A 19,914-nucleotide genomic window follows, 5' to 3' on the forward strand; every position below is an offset into this window, starting at 1 on the left:
TTATAAATATTATGCACCCAACCACTTTCAGTTATATTAATGCACGTTTGCACTTTTAAATATTGTATAAATATATTTTCTTCTCATTTTATATCTGCACTTTATGAAGTGTTTGCCTATTTAGAAGGTATAGTTCATTTACTCACTATTGTTTTATATGTATGGTTGGAAATTAGCGCAACACATCTTTACTTTGTTTTAAATTCACACCAGTGAGAGCCAACTCATATAGTGATTGCTGCTTTTTTCTGCGTTTTTTTGCTTGCTTCTATGTTCCATAGAGCGCAGAAGCCTTTAGATATACACATGTATTCGTGCTTTACTATCGCAAAATTGCTGTAATGACTGTGACAGAGGGCGATCTCTTCCTGAACAGAAGGGGCGCTCTGCAACTCGGATGTAGCCGCTACTACTTGTTGGTGTTTTTCCAATCAGAAGGCGGAGCACTGATGCCTCCCTCCGTACAGTAACGATCTGTCAGCGGTCCAGGGATAGTTAAGCACACCTTTACTGTTGATTGGTCGGCAGCAGCTACCTCTGCCTTTCTCTGAATCTGCTATTGGCCTTGATTTGAGAAAGCTCTTTGGACAACGCAATTGGCCAGGGGAAGGAACATGGCGATGGTTGTTTATTCGTACAGCCACACCCCCTCGCTGCGTTCCTATGGCTGTGATTGGATAGCGCGGGTGGAACGTGTGATAGTGGAGAAGCTGCATCCTTGAAACGGAGAGAGGACACAGAGAGAGGCCGTGAAGTGCGGCCTATGGCAGGGATGCTGTGTGTGCCTTTGTGGTAGCTGGAGAGGAGAAGAGCAGAGCCCCGTCCGGTCACACAATGAGGCTGCTCAGGGCCCTCATGAGAAGTGCCTCCCTCACCAGCAACAGCACCCAGGGACTGGTGGACTACTACTCTAAGTTTTCCCCCTCACCCCTATCCATGAAGCAGTTCCTGGACTTCGGTGAGTCACACACCACCCCATTCATTGCTTCTCCAGACTCCATACATGAGGACTCCTACCCTCCTCCTTCTTATACATGAAGAACACACCCACCCTCCTCCTCATACATGAAGAACACGCCCACCCTCCTCCTCATACATGAAGAACACGCCCACCCTCATCCTCCTCATACATGAAGAACACGCCCACTTGTCCTCACACCCTCCTCCTCATACATGAAGAACATTCCCTCCTTCCTCCTCATACATGAACACCCCAACCTGTCCTGACACCTTCCTCCTCATACATGAAGGACATCCCACCTTCCTCCTCATACATGAGGAACACCCTTACCTATCCTCATACACGAAGAACACACCCACCTTCCTCATACATGAAGAACATTCCCACCTTCGATCTCATACATGAACACCCCGACCTGTCCTCACACCTTCCTCCTCATACATGAAGGACATCCCACCTTCCTCCTCATACATGAGGAACACCCCGACCTGTCCTCACACCTTCCTCCTCATACATGAAGGACATCCCACCTTCCTCCTCATACATGAGGAACACCCTTACCTGTCCTCATACACGAAGAACACACCCACCTTCCTCATACATGAAGAACACACCCACTTGTCCTCCCACCCTCCTCCTCATACATGAAGAACATGCCCACCTTCCACCTCATACACAACAAACATTCTCACCTTTCTCCTCATACACAAAGAACATTCACACTTATCGTGCCAACTTCACCTTCCTCCTCATACATGAACAACCCCATCTGTCCTCACACCTTCCTCCTCATACATGAAGGACATCCCACCTTCCTCCTCATACTCGAGGAACATCCCCACCTTCCTCATACGTGAGGAACACCCCTACCTGTCCTCACACCTTCCTCCTCATACATGGAGAACATCCAGTCCTGTCCTCACACCTTCCTCCTCATACACGGAGAACATCCAGTCCTGTCCTCACACCTTCCTCCTCATACACGGAGAACATCCAGTCCTGTCCTCACACCTTCCTCCTCATACACGGAGAACATCCAGTCCTGTCCTCACACCTTCCTCCTCATACACGGAGAACATCCAGTCCTGTCCTCACACCTTCCTCCTCATACACGGAGAACATCCAGTCCTGTCCTCACACCTTCCTCCTCTTACACGGAGAACATCCAGTCCTGTCCTCACACCTTCCTCCTCTTACACGGAGAACATCCAGTCCTGTCCTCACACCTTCCTCCTCTTACACGGAGAACATCCAGTCCTGTCCTCACACCTTCCTCCTCTTACACGGAGAACATCCAGTCCTGTCCTCACACCTTCCTCCTCTTACACGGAGAACATCCAGTCCTGTCCTCACACCTTCCTCCTCTTACACGGAGAACATCCAGTCCTGTCCTCACACCTTCCTCCTCTTACACGGAGAACATCCAGTCCTGTCCTCACACCTTCCTCCTCTTACACGGAGAACATCCAGTCCTGTCCTCACACCTTCCTCCTCTTACACGGAGAACATCCAGTCCTGTCCTCACACCTTCCTCCTCTTACACGGAGAACATCCAGTCCTGTCCTCACACCTTCCTCCTCTTACACGGAGAACATCCAGTCCTGTCCTCACACCTTCCTCCTCTTACACGGAGAACATCCAGTCCTGTCCTCACACCTTCCTCCTCTTACACGGAGAACATCCAGTCCTGTCCTCACACCTTCCTCCTCTTACACGGAGAACATCCAGTACTGTCCTCACACCTTCCTCTTACACGGAGAACATCCAGTCCTGTCCTCACACTAGAGCTGCAACTAACGATTAATTTGTCTGTCGACTAATCTATCGATTATTTTTTCGATTAGTCAACGACTATCCGATTATTTTTTTTATTTTTATTTTTTAATGAATCTAGTGTTTTTTTTTTTTTTGATTAGCTAATTAATCCTTTGGATAACCTTGAGAGTATTGCATTGCAGAGTATTGTATTGGCTGGCAGAGTATTGCAATGCATTGGCGGGCAGAGTATTGTATTGGCGGGCAGAGTATTGTATTGTATTGGCGGGCAGAGTATTGTATTGTATTGGCGGGCAGAGTATTGCATTGTATTGGCGGGCAGAGTATTGCATTGTATTGGCGGGCAGAGTATTGCATTGTATTGGCGGGCAGAGTATTGCATTGTATTGGCGGGCAGAGTATTGCATTGTATTGGCGGGCAGAGTATTGCATTGTATTGGCGGGCAGAGTATTGCATTGTATTGGCGGGCAGAGTATTGCATTGCAGAGGCTGGCAGAGTATTGCATTGCAGAGGCTGGCAGAGTATCGGGCTGGCAGAGTATTGGCTGGGTATGGAGGGATGGCTGCTTCCATCCGACTTCTCCCCTCCACTGCACAGATCAGTACAGAGAGGGGAGAGAGAAACCGGCGTCATGTCATGACGCCGGTTTGTTTACAAGAGATCGCTCCGTCGGAGCGATCACATTGTAAACGCCTGGGTGTAGAAAGATGGCCGCCGCTTCGGGGCTAGGCCAAAGCCGCGGCCTCTCCTAAGGCCGAGACCGCGGAGCGCGGCATGTGCGCATGGATCGGTAACGATCCGTTGCACCCCTAGGGACGGCGGCACGGCGGGGGAGAAGAGAGGGGGACGGCGGCACGGAGGGCAGCGCTAGATACTAAGCACTGCCCCCACTGTGACGCATCGACGCCCTGAACGCACGTCAACGTATTTTCTTAGTCGACGTAGTCGATTACGTCGACGCCTCGTGGCAGCTCTACCTCACACCTTCCTCCTCTTACACGGAGAACATCCAGTCCTGTCCTCACACCTTCCTCCTCTTACACGGAGAACATCCAGTCCTGTCCTCACACCTTCCTCCTCTTACACGGAGAACATCCAATCCTGTCCTCACACCTTCCTCCTCTTACATGGAGAACATCCAGTCCTGTCCTCACACCTTCCTCCTCTTACACGGAGAACATCCAGTCCTGTCCTCACACCTTCCTCTTATACGGAGAACATCCAGTCCTGCCCTCACACCTTCCTCCTCTTACACGGAGAACATCCAGTCCTGTCCTCACACCTTCCTCTTATACGGAGAACATCCAGTCCTGCCCTCACACCTTCCTCCTCTTACACGGAGAACATCCAATCCTGTCCTCACACCTTCCTCCTCTTACACGGAGAACATCCAGTCCTGCCCTCACACCTTCCTCCTCTTACACGGAGATCATCCAGTCCTGCCCTCACACCTTCCTCCTCTTACACGGAGAACATCCAGTCCTGCCCTCACACCTTCCTCCTCTTACACGGAGAACATCCAGTCCTGCCCTCACACCTTCCTCCTCTTACACGGAGAACATCCAGTCCTGCCCTCACACCTTCCTCCTCTTACACGGAGAACATCCAGTCCTGCCCTCACACCTTCCTCCTCTTACACGGAGAACATCCAGTCCTGCCCTCACACCTTCCTCCTCTTACACGGAGAACATCCAATCCTGTCCTCACACCTTCCTCCTCTCACACGGAGAACATCCAGTCCTGTCCTCACACCTTCCTCCTCTTACACGGAGAACATCCAGTCCTGTCCTCACACCTTCCTCCTCTTACATGGAGAACATCCAATCCTGTCCTCACACCTTCCTCCTCTTACACGGAGAACATCCAGTCCTGCCCTCACACCTTCCTCCTCTTACACGGAGAACATCCAGTCCTGCCCTCACACCTTCCTCCTCTTACACGGAGAACATCCAGTCCTGCCCTCACACCTTCCTCCTCTTACACGGAGAACATCCAGTCCTGCCCTCACACCTTCCTCCTCTTACACGGAGAACATCCAATCCTGTCCTCACACCTTCCTCCTCTCACACGGAGAACATCCAGTCCTGTCCTCACACCTTCCTCCTCTTACACGGAGAACATCCAGTCCTGTCCTCACACCTTCCTCCTCTTACACGGAGAACATCCAGTCCTGCCCTCACACCTTCCTCCTCTTACACGGAGAACATCAAGTCCTGTCCTCACACCTTCCTCTTATACGGAGAACATCCAGTCCTGCCCTCACACCTTCCTCCTCTTACACGGAGAACATCCAGTCCTGCCCTCACACCTTCCTCCTCTTACACGGAGAACATCCAATCCTGTCCTCACACCTTCCTCCTCTTACACGGAGAACATCCAGTCCTGTCCTCACACCTTCCTCCTCTTACACGGAGAACATCCAGTCCTGTCCTCACACCTTCCTCCTCTTACACGGAGAACATCCAGTCCTGCCCTCACACCTTCCTCCTCTTACACGGAAAACATCCAGTCCTATCCTCACACCTTCCTCCTCTTACACGGAAAACATCCAGTCCTATCCTCACACCTTCCTCCTCTTACACGGAAAACATCCAGTCCTGTCCTCACACCTTCCTCCTCTTACACGGAGAACATCCAGTCCTATCCTCACACCTTCCTCCTCTTACACGGAGAACATCCAGTCCTGCCCTCACACCTTCCTCCTTTTACACGGAGAACATCCAGTCCTGTCCTCACATCTTCCTCCTCTTACACGGAGAACATCCAGTCCTGTCCTCACACCTTCTTCCTCATACATGAAGGACATACCACCTTCCTCCTCATACTCGAGGAACACCCCCATCTTGCTCATACATGAGGAACACCCTTACCTGTCCTCACACCTTCCTCCTCATACATGGAGAACATCCAATCCTGTCCTCATACCTTCCTCATACACGGAGAACATCCAATCTTGTCCTCACACCTTCCTCCTCATACATGGAGAACATCCAGTCCTGTCCTCACACCTTCCTCCTCATACATGGAGAACATCCAATCCTGTCCTCACACCTTCCTCACACACAAAGGGTTAGGCAGCTGACCACACAATGGGACTGCCCTCCAGCGGGTACCCGTAAAATCATCCAAAACAAACATTAAAGGTTGGGGCATCAGACAGAATGGTAAAGGAGTTTCATTCACTTTAAAGTTTCACAGATTAAAAAAAAAAAAAAAAGTTCCAGGGGCCAAAGCACTCAGGGCTTTAGATATAGTGAAGAATTTCAGTGAACTCCGTAAGGATCTTTCCTATGTAATTTGGTAAGGAAAAGGAAGTCATCTATTGGGGGAACCTTTATTAGTGGCGTTATTGTCAGTCATGTCCCCGCAGGTTACTGATTCAGGATCTGTGCATTAAGATAAAAAAACCTTCTGTGTGCATCAGCCTTCCAGCACCTTATCTCTGTCCAGTGATGTCCACGAGTGACTTGGCCATTCGGGACTCTCCTCCTGATTGGCCCATGTCTGAATGGACACACGGAGCTGTGACTTGGTTTGGGTGCCCCCATATCAAGCTGCTTGCTGTGGGGGCACTTGCAGGAGGGAGGGGCCAGGAGAGCCGAAGAGAGACCCGGTAAGATAAGGATCCAGGCTGCTGTGTGCAAATCCACTGCATAGAGGAGGTAAGTAGAACATGTTTATTTTTCTAGGAAAAAAAACCCCTGACTTTACAAATAATCTCTTTAATCTGTGTACATTGACGTTATTGGACTTCTTCCCATCTGGTGTGGTGCTCCTCCGGTTGATGTTTGCTTTGGGTTGCCCATTGAGGCCACTAATAGTCACATTTTCAGTGCTGCATTGACCATTTGTTCCTATGCCCTGAATGGACACAGTGACAGATTCTCTTGTACAGTGTTGTTGCACATTGTAACTATACTAGAGAGAGCTGTCACCTCTGTGATAACCTTCCATTGGTAAGTATTAAGTAGCCTGGCAGGCCTTTCATAACAGGCTGGTATGTTTTATTTATTTGCTCTATGTAGACTAAACTTTCTTATACCACTTGTTTGAACAAGAAGTTGTCATCCAGTGTTTGGTCCTGGCCAATGGTCGGGTTCTTCCAGTCATTAGTAGAAATCTGCCCTTATTTACTCAAACAGCTAAGTTTACACGTTTGACATTGCAAAACCATGCGTGAAATACCGTAATTCTTAAAGCGCTTTTTCTAGTTCTTGAGGATTTTTGTTTTTATTTATGAAAATAAAAAGAGTGACACCTGGCAGAGATGTAATTCCCTTAGGTTTATGTGTGCATTCTTTAACCCCTTGCTGACCGGCTCACGCCGATATACATCGGCAGAATGGCACGTACAGGCATATTAACATACCTGTACGTTGCCCTTTAAGACACGGCATTGTGGGTGCATGCCCGCCACAAGCTCCGTGAGTGTAATCGCGGGTCCCGTGGACTCGATAACCGCAATATTCTCACGGAGAGGAAGAACGGGGAAATGCTGATAAAACAAGCATTTCCCCATTCTTACTAGTGACAGGACACTGATCACAGGTCCCTGTGATCGGGAGCGGTGATCAGTGTCGTGACACACGTAGCCAATCCCCCTACAGTTAGAACACATCCCTAGGACACACTTAACCCCTGCAGCGCCCCCCTACTGGTTAACCCCTTCACTGCCAGTCACATTTACACAGTAATCCGTGCATTTTTAAACACACTGATCGCTGTATAAATGTGAATGGTCCCAAAATAGTGCCAAAATTGTCTAATCTGTCTGCCATAATGTCGCAGTCATGATAAAAATTGCAGATTGCTGCCATTACTAGTAAAAAGAATGCCATAAAACTATCCCCCCATTTTGTAGACACGCAAACCAATCAAACTCTTATTGTGATTTATTTATTTATTTAAAGCAAAAATATTTTGAAGACTACGTATCGGCCTAAACTGAGGAAAAAACTTTTTTTTATATATTTTTGGGGGATATTTATTATAGTAAACAATATTGCGTTTTTTTTTCAAAATTGACGCTCTTTTTTTGTTTATAGCACAAAAAATAAAAGTAAAAAGAATGCTCTATTTGTGGGGAAAAAAGGACATCAATTTTTGTTTGGGAGCCACATCACACGATTGCGCAATTGTCAGTTAAGGTGACTCAGTGCCGAATCGCAAAAAATGCTCCGATCTTTGGCCAGCCAAATGGTCCGGGGCTGAAGTGGTTAAAGTATATTGTGAACCTTTTTACTTTTTTTAAATAACCCATTCAGTTTAAGATAGAAATGCAAGGCAAAACATTAGTGTTTGTGTGTGTTTGTGTGTGTGAGAGATATCTGTCTTTTTCCCCCCCTCCACAAATAGAGCTTTCTTTTGGTGGTATTTGATCACCTCCTGCGATTTTTAGTTTTTGCGCTATATACAAAAAAGACTGACAATTTTGAAAAAAAAAACATATTCTTTATTTTCTGCTATAAAACATTTCCAATAAAAAAAAAAATTAGAAAAATCTAATTTCTTCACCAGTTTAGGCCAATATGTATTCTGCTACATGTTTTTGGTAAAAAAAATAATCCCAATACATGTATATTGATTGGTTTAGAGTATGCTGGACATACCAAAAAAATTAATAAATAAGATATAAAAAAATAAAAAAAATATATAAAATGAAAAATAAAAATGTGTATAAGGGAATAAAAAAATATAAAAAATGAACGCCTATAGCCCAGCCAGATAAACATATAATCTAATCTGTAAGTATGTCTCCTATTTAGAAATCTAAAATAAAACAATTCAAGTCAAACTCAATGTTCAAGCCCCTGGGTGCCAAAGTGCCCATTTCAAAAATCCACTGAGATTCACTCTTACTGAGGTCTCGGATTTTATTACTTCCTCTCCAGTGGGGATCAAACCTAAGTTGGGAGGGGTCTTTGTTATGAACCTCTGAAAAATGGCGTGAAACACTATGTTTTGGGAAGCCACTGCGGATATTCTATACGTGTTCACGTAGGCGCTTCCATAAAGGTCTTTTGGTTCTGCCCCCTTTATTTATATAGTTTATTAATTTTAATATTTTCTCTTTTTGTGACACCTGGGGCGCATATGATGTTTATCACGATTTAATTTATTCACGTATTGTCTGTGACATCTTGGGATATCATTATTTATTTACACTGGTGCTAGGGTGTGGTTTGATTCACAATTAATTTTTTATTAATTTATTTTATTTATATAATTATAAAATTTTAATATTACTTTTTAAATATATTTATTTATTTTCCTCGCATGGATAATAGGAGTATTATTATTTTGAGGAGGTTTTGTTCCTTCACTCCTTAACAAGATTAATACTAGGGATCTTCAGTCCTCCCCTTTTTTTTAGCCCTTGGCACCTTTATTTAGCACCTTTTAATTAGCACATTGCACTTTGGTTGTTTTGGCTAGATTGTGGAAAGCACACCATATGTTGTATTTCTCTTAGGATAATTTAATATAATATATTCCTTGATTTTAATTAATTTTTTGATATAGTATATACTTGGCACTTTATCTTTGAAGATAGCGCAGCACTAATTATTGTATTATACTTCTCTTTGGTTGGCTGGCCTGTTTTGAGTGCTTGCAGCTGTTTTCTCTTCCTTTATTTATTTTATCTATTATTATCTTTGCATTGAATACTTTTCTACTCATTTCTTGCGCTTGAGTAATTTTTTCTTAAAAAAAAGTGTTGCTTTAAGAGGTATGGGCAGAAGTGAAGTTTGGACGCTGATTCTGCCCTGCAATGGTATGGAGACGAGTGGGGGTCATCTTCCCCCCCACTCGTCTCCATACCAAGCCAGGAAGAAGACCCGATCGCCTCTGCCACTACCGACTGGTCCGACGGAGGGCACCAGAGAGCGGCAGGAGGGGGGGGGGGCCCTCCTGCCTCAGATAAAAATGATCACGTGGTGAATCCACCGCAGAGACCACTTTTATCGGAAACAGGACCACTCACTGAAAGAGGATATCGGGGTTATGGTAGCTTAACTGCTGCCATAACGATATCCCTCTTCAAAGTGCCGACGTGTTGCGGTGTGAGCCGGTCCGGAAGTGGTTAAAAAAAGAAATGTTGCTGTACATAAAGATGGCCTAGGCTATAAGAAGGATATAAAACTGAGCTGCAGCACGGTGCCCAAGACCATACAGGGGTTCAGGACAAGTTCCACTCAGAACAGGCCTCGCCGGGGTCGACCAAAGAAGTTGAGTGCATGTCCTCAGCAACATATCCAGAGGTTGTCTTTGGGAAATAGTCATATGAGTGCTTCCAGCATTGCTGCAGAGGTTACAGCCTATCAGTGCTCAGACCATACGCCACACACTGCATCAAATTGGTCTGCATGGCTGTTGCCCCAGAAGGAAGCCTCTTCTAAAGATTAACTTAATGTGATTCAGATGGTGTCAAGCGTTTGTGGCGGCAACCAGGTGAGGAGTACAAAGACAAGAGTTTCTTGCCTCCAGTCAAGCATGGTGGTAGGAGTGTTATGGTCTGGGGCTGCATGAGTGCTGCCGACACTGGGGAGCTACAGTTCATTGGGGGAACCATGAATGCCAACATGTACTGTGACATACTGAAGCAGAGTATGATCCCCTCCATTCAGAGACTGGGCCACAGAGCAGTATTCCAACATAACGACCCCAAACACCCCTTCAAGACGACCACTGCCTTGCTAAAGAAGGGGGCTGAGGGTAAAGGTGATGGACTGGCCAAGCATGTCTCCAGACCTAAACCCTATTGAGCATCTGTGGGACATCCTCAAACGGAAGGTGGAGGAGCACAAGGTCTCTAACATCCACCAGCTCTGTGATGTCATCATGGAGGAGTGGAAGAGGACTCCAGTGGCAACCTGTGAAGCTCTGGTGAACTCCATGCCCAAGAGGGTTAAGGCAGTGCTGGAAAATAATGGCGGCCACACAAAACATATACACTTTGAGCCCAATTTGGACATTTTCACTTAGGGGTGTACTAACTTTTTTGCCAGTGGTTTAAACATTAATGGCTGTGTGTTGAGTTATTTTGAGGGGACAGCAAATTGACAGTTATACAAGCTGTACACTCATTACTTTACATTGTAGCAAAGTGTACTTTCTTCAGTGTTGTCACATGAAAAGATATAAATTATTTAGAAAAATGTGAGGGGTGTACTCACTTTTGTGAGATACTGTATCTTGGCCTTTAAATCCGTGTGCATTGGTGACTTTATGCATGTGAGCACAGCACATATTGCAATCCTCTTCTAGTTTAGAAGAACATGACCAGGCTGACAGTCATAATTGTCACAGATAGTTTGTGTCCAGCTCCCCATTCACACTCTTCTGGGCCCTGTCATGATGTGCTGAATCATTACTATAGCAACACAAAGAACTGCAATGTGATCACTATTCTGCATCTATATGTTTCACATGAGTCTCCTGAATAGCTTCAACTTTGTTCCAATTTTATGCACAATATCTAAGGTGTGTGTGTGTGTGTGTGTGTGTGTGTGTGTGTGTGTGTGTGTGTGTGTGTGTGTGTTAGGTCACCTGAATATAAATAGCCAGCAATGCATTACCTTGATCTGCAGTGTGAAGGGCAAGTGGCTAGTACAGTTTCTGTGCATGCAGGTTTTCATTTGCTTTTAACCATTAAAGTAACAAGCAAACTGAAGCAGGACAAATGCTATAGGCAGACAGATTTATAATAAAAGAAGATGTAATGATAGGATGTTGCTGCTGTTGATTCAAATATTGCACATTACTGTTTAGAGCCATTGTTTTAGCCTCTTTTTGTTAATGCACCTAAATCCACAGCCCTTTTTTACTTTTTGCATTTTACTATTTAGCAGCAAGACTGATCCTAAAATCCAGCACAAAGAGCAGTTATGGTATTTAATGTACAGTAATCTGTAGGATTCAGTCCATTACCTTATTAACCCCTTCAATACCAGGCACTTTTCACCCTTTCTGCCTAGGCCAAGTTTCAGCTTTCAGCGCTGTCACACTTTAAATGATATTTACAAATTTTGAAGAAAAAAAAATGTTTTCTTTGTTTCTGTTAAAATGTTGTAAATACGTTTTCTCCTGCACTGATGGGTACTTATGGGTGGCACTGATGGACACTGAGATGCGACACTGGGCACTAAAAGGCTGCACTGATGGGCATTCATAGGTGGCACTGAAAGGCTGCACTGATGGGTAATTATGGGTGGCACTGATGGCACTAATAGCATCACTAAAGGCACTGGCAGGCATTGCTGATGGGCACTGATTGGCATCATGTCTAGGCACTGACTGGCCACCCTGGTGGCCATCCATGAGCAGCATCCCTGGTGGTCCTGGGCAGGCATCCGTGGTGGGGCTGCAGTGATAATCAGCGCATTACCTCCTTAAAGTAAAGGCAGACTTGGGTAAAAAAAAAACTGCACACAGATTCCCCTACCGCCCCCTAATACTCACCTGAGCCTGATCTCCATCCAGAAATCTGCATGAAGCCTCAGCTCTCTTGAGTCTTTTGCTCCCTGCTGGCTCAGAGACAGTGACATAAGTGGGGGGCAGAGACCAGCTCCATTCTGTGGGTGTCTTATGGACATACAGAGCAGGGCTCGGTAGCAAGCATGTGCAAGTGCCACTATAGCAAGAAGCTATGCTGGGGGGGTTACCCAGAGTGCCAGCAAGGGACCCCAGGAGAGGAGTATGCTCTGTGCAAAACCATTACATATCTTGTGCACTAGCCTAAGAGACATGCATTATTTTTTAATTCCCTCCCCCACTTCTTTCTTCTGCTGCTATGCCAGTATTGGCTGTTCCACACCTCAGCATGATTGGGCATACTGAAGTCATGTGGTTACTTTCCTGTCTTTTCACTGGATGTTAGAGATCATAGCAGAAGTTCAGTGTAAAGCCTCATACACACGATAGGACTTTGTACAAACTTTCCCGTGGATTTTTGTACAAAGGGCGTCGGCCCTGAACTTGTATTGCATACACACAGCAGGACTTTTTCAGCCAACTTTCACCAAATCATGTGGTTTTTTTCTGCTCTTTACCGCCACCTTTGGTCAACTTCTGTATTGTTGTCTGATCTTTTGCATTGGTTCTGAGCATGTCTGTTTGTACATTGTACAAAAGTCCTATGGTTTTCTGTACACACGATCAGACTTTGCTCCATCTGACTTTTGTTGCCAGAAAAAGTCTGATGAAAACCAAAAAAGTTTGTCCGATGGAGCGTACACACGGTCGGATGTTGCTCCAAAACAGCTAATTTGCATGTTTGTTGTCAAAAAGTCTGATCGTGTGTATGGGCCTTTAGAAATACACAGGAGAAAATGCATATTGACAAGGGGAGTGTCTACTGACATCACGACTCCACCCACCAAGCTCCAGACAGCAGACCCACCCACAGAATATGCAGTTTTTCGGGTCTCATAACGGACAGAGGGGAGACATTTGACAGGTAAAGATACACATAGGAGGCATGTATATCCTTATAGATAACCCCTATGGCAGTAGTTTAGAAAGGATGACATTGGGTTTACATCCACTTTAAAGGCATATTTTTATAGCCTTTTTTTTTTTTAAATAAACCTTTTGTATGTTTAATATAGTAGGTATTTTAACCCTCCTAAATATATTTTATAGATAGGAGTTGAGGGATATACGGGTGTAACTTTTTTTATTTTTGATTTGTTCTTCCTCTTGCAATGTGAATGAGTTTCCTGTGCCAAGTGATCTTCCAGTCTTTTGCCTGTGTGGCTCTGTAGTCTGTGGTGAAATCCTTTTGGTTGGCACACAGAGCAGAGGGACTAGAGGAAGGGTTTGATATAAGACTGTATGTGGAACATTTCTCTTGGGAAAATCCCATCTGCGAGGATCGATGCTCTTCTTTTTGACACCCACTTTGTGATTTTATAGTATTTATCGGCTCAGTGTAGACATTTTACAAGCAGTTTTCTGCTGGTAAAGTTGCTGGGTCTCGAGTCCCACTTCAAGAAGTCCACTAACAGCAGATCATGATTACTACGGTCCAGCAAACAACTAATTATTAGGTCTTATTTAATTTGATAAGTGAAACATGTTTGTTTTACATTAGTGATATGTGGACAGGTTTTTATTAATGTGCCATTTGTCTTGTCTTTTAGGATCTGTAAATGCTTGTGAAAAGACCTCATTTATTTTCCTGAGACAGGAATTGCCTGTGAGATTGGCAAACATAATGAAAGAAATCAACTTGCTTCCGGACAACCTTCTAAAGATGCCTTCAATAAAACTGGTGCAGAGCTGGTAAGAGAGCTTTCCACTGCAATGGAGATTTCGGGTGGGTGTGATGTCATCAAGAGGAAGTGCTAGCTATCAATGCAACAATGAAAGTCAACATTTGCATTCTAGGTGCGATTGTGCATTATGGTATCATGCCAGATTTGCTTTAAATTATATTGAAGTGCTTATCTGGAAGGAAAAAGCCAATGGCTGTATCCCCCCCCCCCCCCCCCCCCACTGTAAAACTTTTACTGATTAAAGTGCAGGTCCACTCTGGGGTGAACATGTATTTGTTTTGGACACTGTTCTTAAGACATGTCATGTTTTCTCAGGTATGTTCAGAGTTTCCAGGAAATTGTTGATTTTAAAGACAGAAATGCAGAGCATCCAGAAACGGTCAGAACGTAAGTGTATCTGTTTATTGCATAGTGTTTATATCTGTAGTGATTGAAAAACTTCTTCATACAGAGAGGGAAAAAAAAGTATTTGATCCTCTGCTGATTTTGTACATTTGTCAACTGAAAAAGAAATGATCAGTCTATAATTTTAATTGTAAAGATAAACAAGTGCAGCGCTCATTCAAAAGTCACATATATATTAATAGTGACCAATAAAATTAATACAAATACAATTGAAACCTGTGTTTATATACAGCAAAAAACGTTACAATAAAATGAACATAAATCAACATAGGTGTCAAAAGGAGATTAGAATTGCCCTTTTGTAAAGCGCTTGATTTTTTTCATCACAAATGTGAGTGTTACTCCTCTTTTAATAAATAAGCTGGAATTTTAATAGAATTACGCTATGTGCCCTTTTGTTCTTTTTCCTCCTTGGCAATTAAACCTTTAAAACACGTTATTTGGAGTTTTATAACGGTTTCCCGGAGTCTATCGCTGTGGAATATTGTTATTATTCAAGCTCGATTGACCCAGTGGGTATATGCCCATCTGTGTCTAATTGTTCTGGTAAGCATTTTTTAAATGTCTATGGTGGAGGATCATCTACTATTTTCACCTACTGAACAACACCTGTCAGATTATATTTTCACTGTTTGATGCACCATCACGGTTTTTCATTTGGAGTTACTTTAGACTTTTTATCAATGGGATTTTGGTTATTTCTAAACTCCTTTTGACACCTATGTTGATTTATGTTTTATTGTCCCGTTTTTTGCTGTATATAACACAGGTTTCAATTGTATTTTTATTAATTTTATTGGTCACTATTTATATGTGATTTTTGAATGAGCGCTGCACTTGTTTATCTTTACAACACATTTTGCAACATTGATCCTTTGCTGTGCTGGCTGCTTGTGTACAATTTAAAGGGACAGCGCAATATATTTTGTATATATTATAATTTTAATGGTAGGTTTATTTTAACAGTGAGAGACAGAATAAAAACAAAAAAAGCCAAAAAAAAGCATTTAAAAAAAGTTATAAATTGATTTGCATTTTAATGAGTGAAATAAGTATTTGACCCCTTTGCAAAATATGACTTAGTACTTAGTGGCAAAACCCTTGTTTGCACACATCTCAGAAGGGATTTTGTCCCACTCCTCTTTGCAGATCCTCTCCAAGTCATTAAGGTTTTGAGGCTGACGTTTAGGAACTCGAACCTTCAGCTCCCTCCACATATTTTCTATGGGATTAAGGTCTGGAGACTGGCTAGGCCACTCCAGGACCTTATTGTTGAGTTGCCAAAGTCTTCCTTTGTTGCCTTATGTTTTTGGTTATTGTCATGCGGGAATACCCATCCACGACCCATTTTCAATGCCCTGTCTGAGGAAAGGAGGTTCTCACTCAAAATTTGACGGTACAAGGCCCCGTCCATCATTCCTTTTGATGCAGTGAAGTTGTCCTGCCCCTTAGCAGAACCCCCCCCCCCCCCCCCAGCACAATGTTTCTACCTCCATGACGATGGGGATGGTGTTCTTGGGGTCATAGGCAGCATTCCTCCTCCTCCTCCTCCAAACACAGTGAGTTGGGTTGATGCCAAAGAGCGTGCTCCTAATCTCTGCTTTAAAACCTCTTTCACACTGGGGCCGTGTTAGCGCTAAAGTGACGCTCGTTTTAGCAGTGCTTTAGCTCTATTTAAGCAGCGTTTTTCTCCCGCTAGCAGGAAGAGGTTAAAATCTGTTTTGTTACGGCACTTCCGAAGCAAGCGCACTGCCCCAGTGTGAAAAGCCACACTTGAATGAATAGGAGGCACTTAGAGGCTATTTCCAGCGCTAAAGCGCCTGAGAACCACCCCAGTGTGAAAGGGGCCTAAGGCTGGATTCACACCCATGCATTTTTAGTGCGTTTTGCCGATTTGCACTACAGTCCATTTAACATGGTTTCCTATGGAACACGTTCTGTAGTGCAAATCTGCAACGAGCATTAAAAATGCATACACACCTATGCACTTTTAGTGCATTTTGCAGATTTGCACTACAGAACATGTACCATAGGAAACCATGTTAAATGGACTGTAGTGCAAATCTGCAAAATGCAAAAAGCACTAAAACTGCATAGGTGTGAATCCAGCCTAAGAGAGTGCTCCTAATCTCAGCTGATTACCTGTACAGAAGACACCTGGGAGCCAGAAATCTTGCTGATAGGTGATCAAATACTTATTTTACTCATTAACCCCTTCCCGACCAGCCGCCTCTGTAAGATGCTGTAGCAGGCGCCTGCCCTCAGCGTGTCCCCGGAGCCGATCTGCATGCCCAGCGGGCTCATGACAGAGTGAGAACTGGGATCTGTGTGTGTAAATGCACGTCCTGGTTCTGTCAGGAGAGAGATTGTGTGTTCCTACTAAGTAGGAACAACGATCTCTCTCCTCCTCTAGTCAGCCACATTTCCCCCCCCCCCCCACAGTTAGAACACTTATTTCCTTATCGCTTATTGCAATTTTTTTTTTTTATTAAATAAATTTATTTATTTTACCAAGAATATATGTGCCTAGATTGGTGAAGGAATTATTACTATTATTATTTATTATTCTTATTATGTTTGTTTTTTTTTGTTTTTTTTAATTTTGGATATTTATTATAGCAAAAAAGTACAAAATACACAGAGGTGATCAAATACCACCAAAAGAGAGCTCTATTTGTGGGGGGAAACAAAGGACATACATTTTGTTTGGGTACAACATGGCACGACCGCGCAGTTGTCAGTTAAAGCGACACAGTGCCATATCGCAAAAAATGGTCTGGTTATTTAAGAGGGAAAATCTTCCAGGTTGAAGTGGTTAAAATGCAAATCAATTTATAACTTTTTTTGAAATGCGTTTCTATTCTGTCTCTCACTGTTAAAATAAAGCTACTAAAGCTATTAATTTCTTTGTCAGTGGGCAAACGTAAAAAAAAAGGCAGGGGATCAAATACCCTTTCCCCTCACTGTAAAACAGAGCCACTAATATTTAAAAGTGTATGTGGTCACACATATTGTATTATCTGTGATGTGATGAAATGACCCCACAAGTGTTTTATTGGTGTGCTGAGCTTGGTGAACTTTGCTCCATGTAAATATTTCCTATTGTCACTAGAACCTGTATTGGTCTGTGTCGCCATGTGGGAAATTTTGGTTCTTTCCATTTGTGTATGAAAATTAATACTTGTTCATCTTTTCTTCTTTAGTAAAGGTTAAGTTCACCTTCATAACATGTTACATGTCACACCCATATTCGGAGTGTAATGAAAGGATTGGGCCCCGATCCCATGCTCTGACAGCTCGCAGGGATCTTCTCCCCGCACCTGCTGTTAATTAATTAAAAAACAAAAAACATAACTGCTGCCCTGTGGGGCTCCGTCCGCCTGACCACTTCACACAATTCTGTGAATGGGTAAACTACAAGTCCCGGCAGCCTTGTAGTTCTCAAACTACCACGGCACTGTGAGCGTTGTGGTAGTGCATTGATTCTTCCTGCCAAAATGTATTGGCTTGCCCATAAGTGGTAAAGCAAGCAGATACACGAAATGTAAGAAAAAAAAAGAGAGTGCATGGAAATAAAATAACGAGCTGGCTGCACACCCCTAAATATTCTAAAAAGAATGAAAGGACAGGTTCCCCTTGGGGTTTTCAGGCAGTGAAAAAAAGCAGAAATAAATTTGTAAAAATATATTTATTTTATTGGTTCAAAGGCTTAATCACCGTCATAAATTTAAAATACGGACTCTGGTATATGTTAGTACAGCATATCGATGGGTAAAGGATATATGCAACATTTGGTACAAAGATAGTTACAGTAACAGTTTACAAATACATCAATATTTCAAAAGCTACAAATAGCACCCATGCTACCCCAATGCATTTCGACCTCCAGGGTCTTCTTCAGGGGGGGGGGACAAAACCCAAGCAGAAGGGGTGATTATATCGTATATTCTGAAAATAGTCAGAAGAAAAAAGACTTTCAATAAAAAAGTTTTTTAGCCTACAAATTAGCTAATTATTATACCTTATTTCAGTAATATTTATCAGTTCCACCAAACAGTTACTGTTCAACCAGAGACTTTTATTAAAATCTGAAAAATAAATTAGTGCCGTCTCTCGAAGGGTCATCCTGGCACCGCTGCCCTGCTGTTCTAACCCACTTCATCCACCCACCAAACTGGGGGAAAGAAGGGGGGGGGAGAGGAAAATGACTTCACAGGGGCATCGATCGCTGACTTGCAAGAATTGACAGTATCTGGAGTTTATCCAGGGGAACCAGAGGAACAGAAGAGGAGGTTCTTGGCACACCCTAGGTGGCCACACCTAAAAATAATGAAATATAATAAAATATAAATTATTTCATTATTTTTAGGTGTGGCCGCCTAGGGTGTGCCAAGAACCTCCTCTTCTGTTCCTCTGGTTCCCCTGGATAAACTCCAGATACTGTCAATAATAAATATATTTTTACAAATTTATTTCTGCTTCTTTTCGCTGCCTGAAAACCCCAAGGGGAACCTGTCCTTTCATTCTTTTTAGCAAGCAGATACACTGACAGGTTTGCAGGAGTCATGCATGGATGGCATCATCAATCTGCTGATCGCTGGTGCAATGCTTTACAGGCTCCTACAACAAAAAGTAATAAATGCACATTTTTTCCTGCAAAAAGAATGTGCATTTACTTTTTTTTTGTAAAAAGGTGAACTTATCTTTTAAGTGCTTTACAAAATAGCCACAAAATTATAACTTTTTACATCTTTATAAATGCTAATGCGGTTTTGTCTTTGGTCAGTTTCACAGACACAGTGATAACCATCCGAAATCGGCATAATGATGTCATTCCCACCATGGCGCAGGGTGTCGTAGAATATAAAGACAGCTTTGGCGTTGATCCAGTAACCTCGCAGAATGTCCAGTATTTCTTGGACCGTTTCTACATGAGTCGCATTTCAATCAGAATGCTTTTAAATCAGCACAGTAAGTGTAACAGCTGCATTGCTAGTTTTCTGGGGGAAGCAAGGGGGGATACTCTAGGCACAAATATACATAAAACCCTTTTGACACACTGCAAGGGTAGCTTTTTAATTTCCCTGGAGTTCACTTATGAGTAAGGCTTTGGCTGAAACGTGTTAGCACCTTATTCTTGTGTATGCTTGTAATTTTATTAAAAATATATATTATAATATAATATATATTATATTAAATATATATTATATTCAGGACTGCATGCAGACTCCAGCTTTTGCATCTTTCTATTAGATTGTGGAGTTTTCAGGAGCCAGGTTGTTGAGACCGACATCCCAGGAAGTGATTGTGGCACAGAGGTAGTCTCTTTTTTTTTTTTTTTTTTTTTTTTTTTTTTTTCTTTTTGTGTTGGTTTGGACCATCATTTCTTCCCTAAATCTTGCTAAAATAGAATGAGACAGGGAAAAAAATGATTGAACACATGAAGAAAGGGTTGCGCAAAAAGGCATGGAAAGCCAAGACACCAGCTGAA

At 43.4% G+C, this 19,914-nt stretch overlaps 1 protein-coding gene across 1 annotated transcript in view; it reads left to right on the forward strand.

The window, feature by feature from the left end:
* The first annotated feature begins 458 nt into the window (after positions 1 to 458).
* PDK1 (pyruvate dehydrogenase kinase 1) overlaps positions 459 to 19,914 on the forward strand; it is a 45,483-nt gene continuing 26,027 nt past the window's right edge. Inside the window, exons 1-4 of the mRNA XM_077448008.1 lie at positions 459 to 958; positions 13,884 to 14,025; positions 14,334 to 14,405; positions 19,210 to 19,394. Of these exons, the coding sequence (XP_077304134.1) occupies positions 835 to 958; positions 13,884 to 14,025; positions 14,334 to 14,405; positions 19,210 to 19,394 (523 nt within the window). The 5' untranslated portion in view covers positions 459 to 834. The remainder of the gene's footprint in view (positions 959 to 13,883; positions 14,026 to 14,333; positions 14,406 to 19,209; positions 19,395 to 19,914) is intronic.

This window comes from Lithobates pipiens, unplaced genomic scaffold, assembly GCF_037356315.1.
Source record: "Lithobates pipiens isolate NorthernLeopardFrog02 unplaced genomic scaffold, aLitPip1_a1.2 Scaffold_22, whole genome shotgun sequence".
Lineage (NCBI taxonomy): Eukaryota > Metazoa > Chordata > Amphibia > Anura > Ranidae > Lithobates > Lithobates pipiens.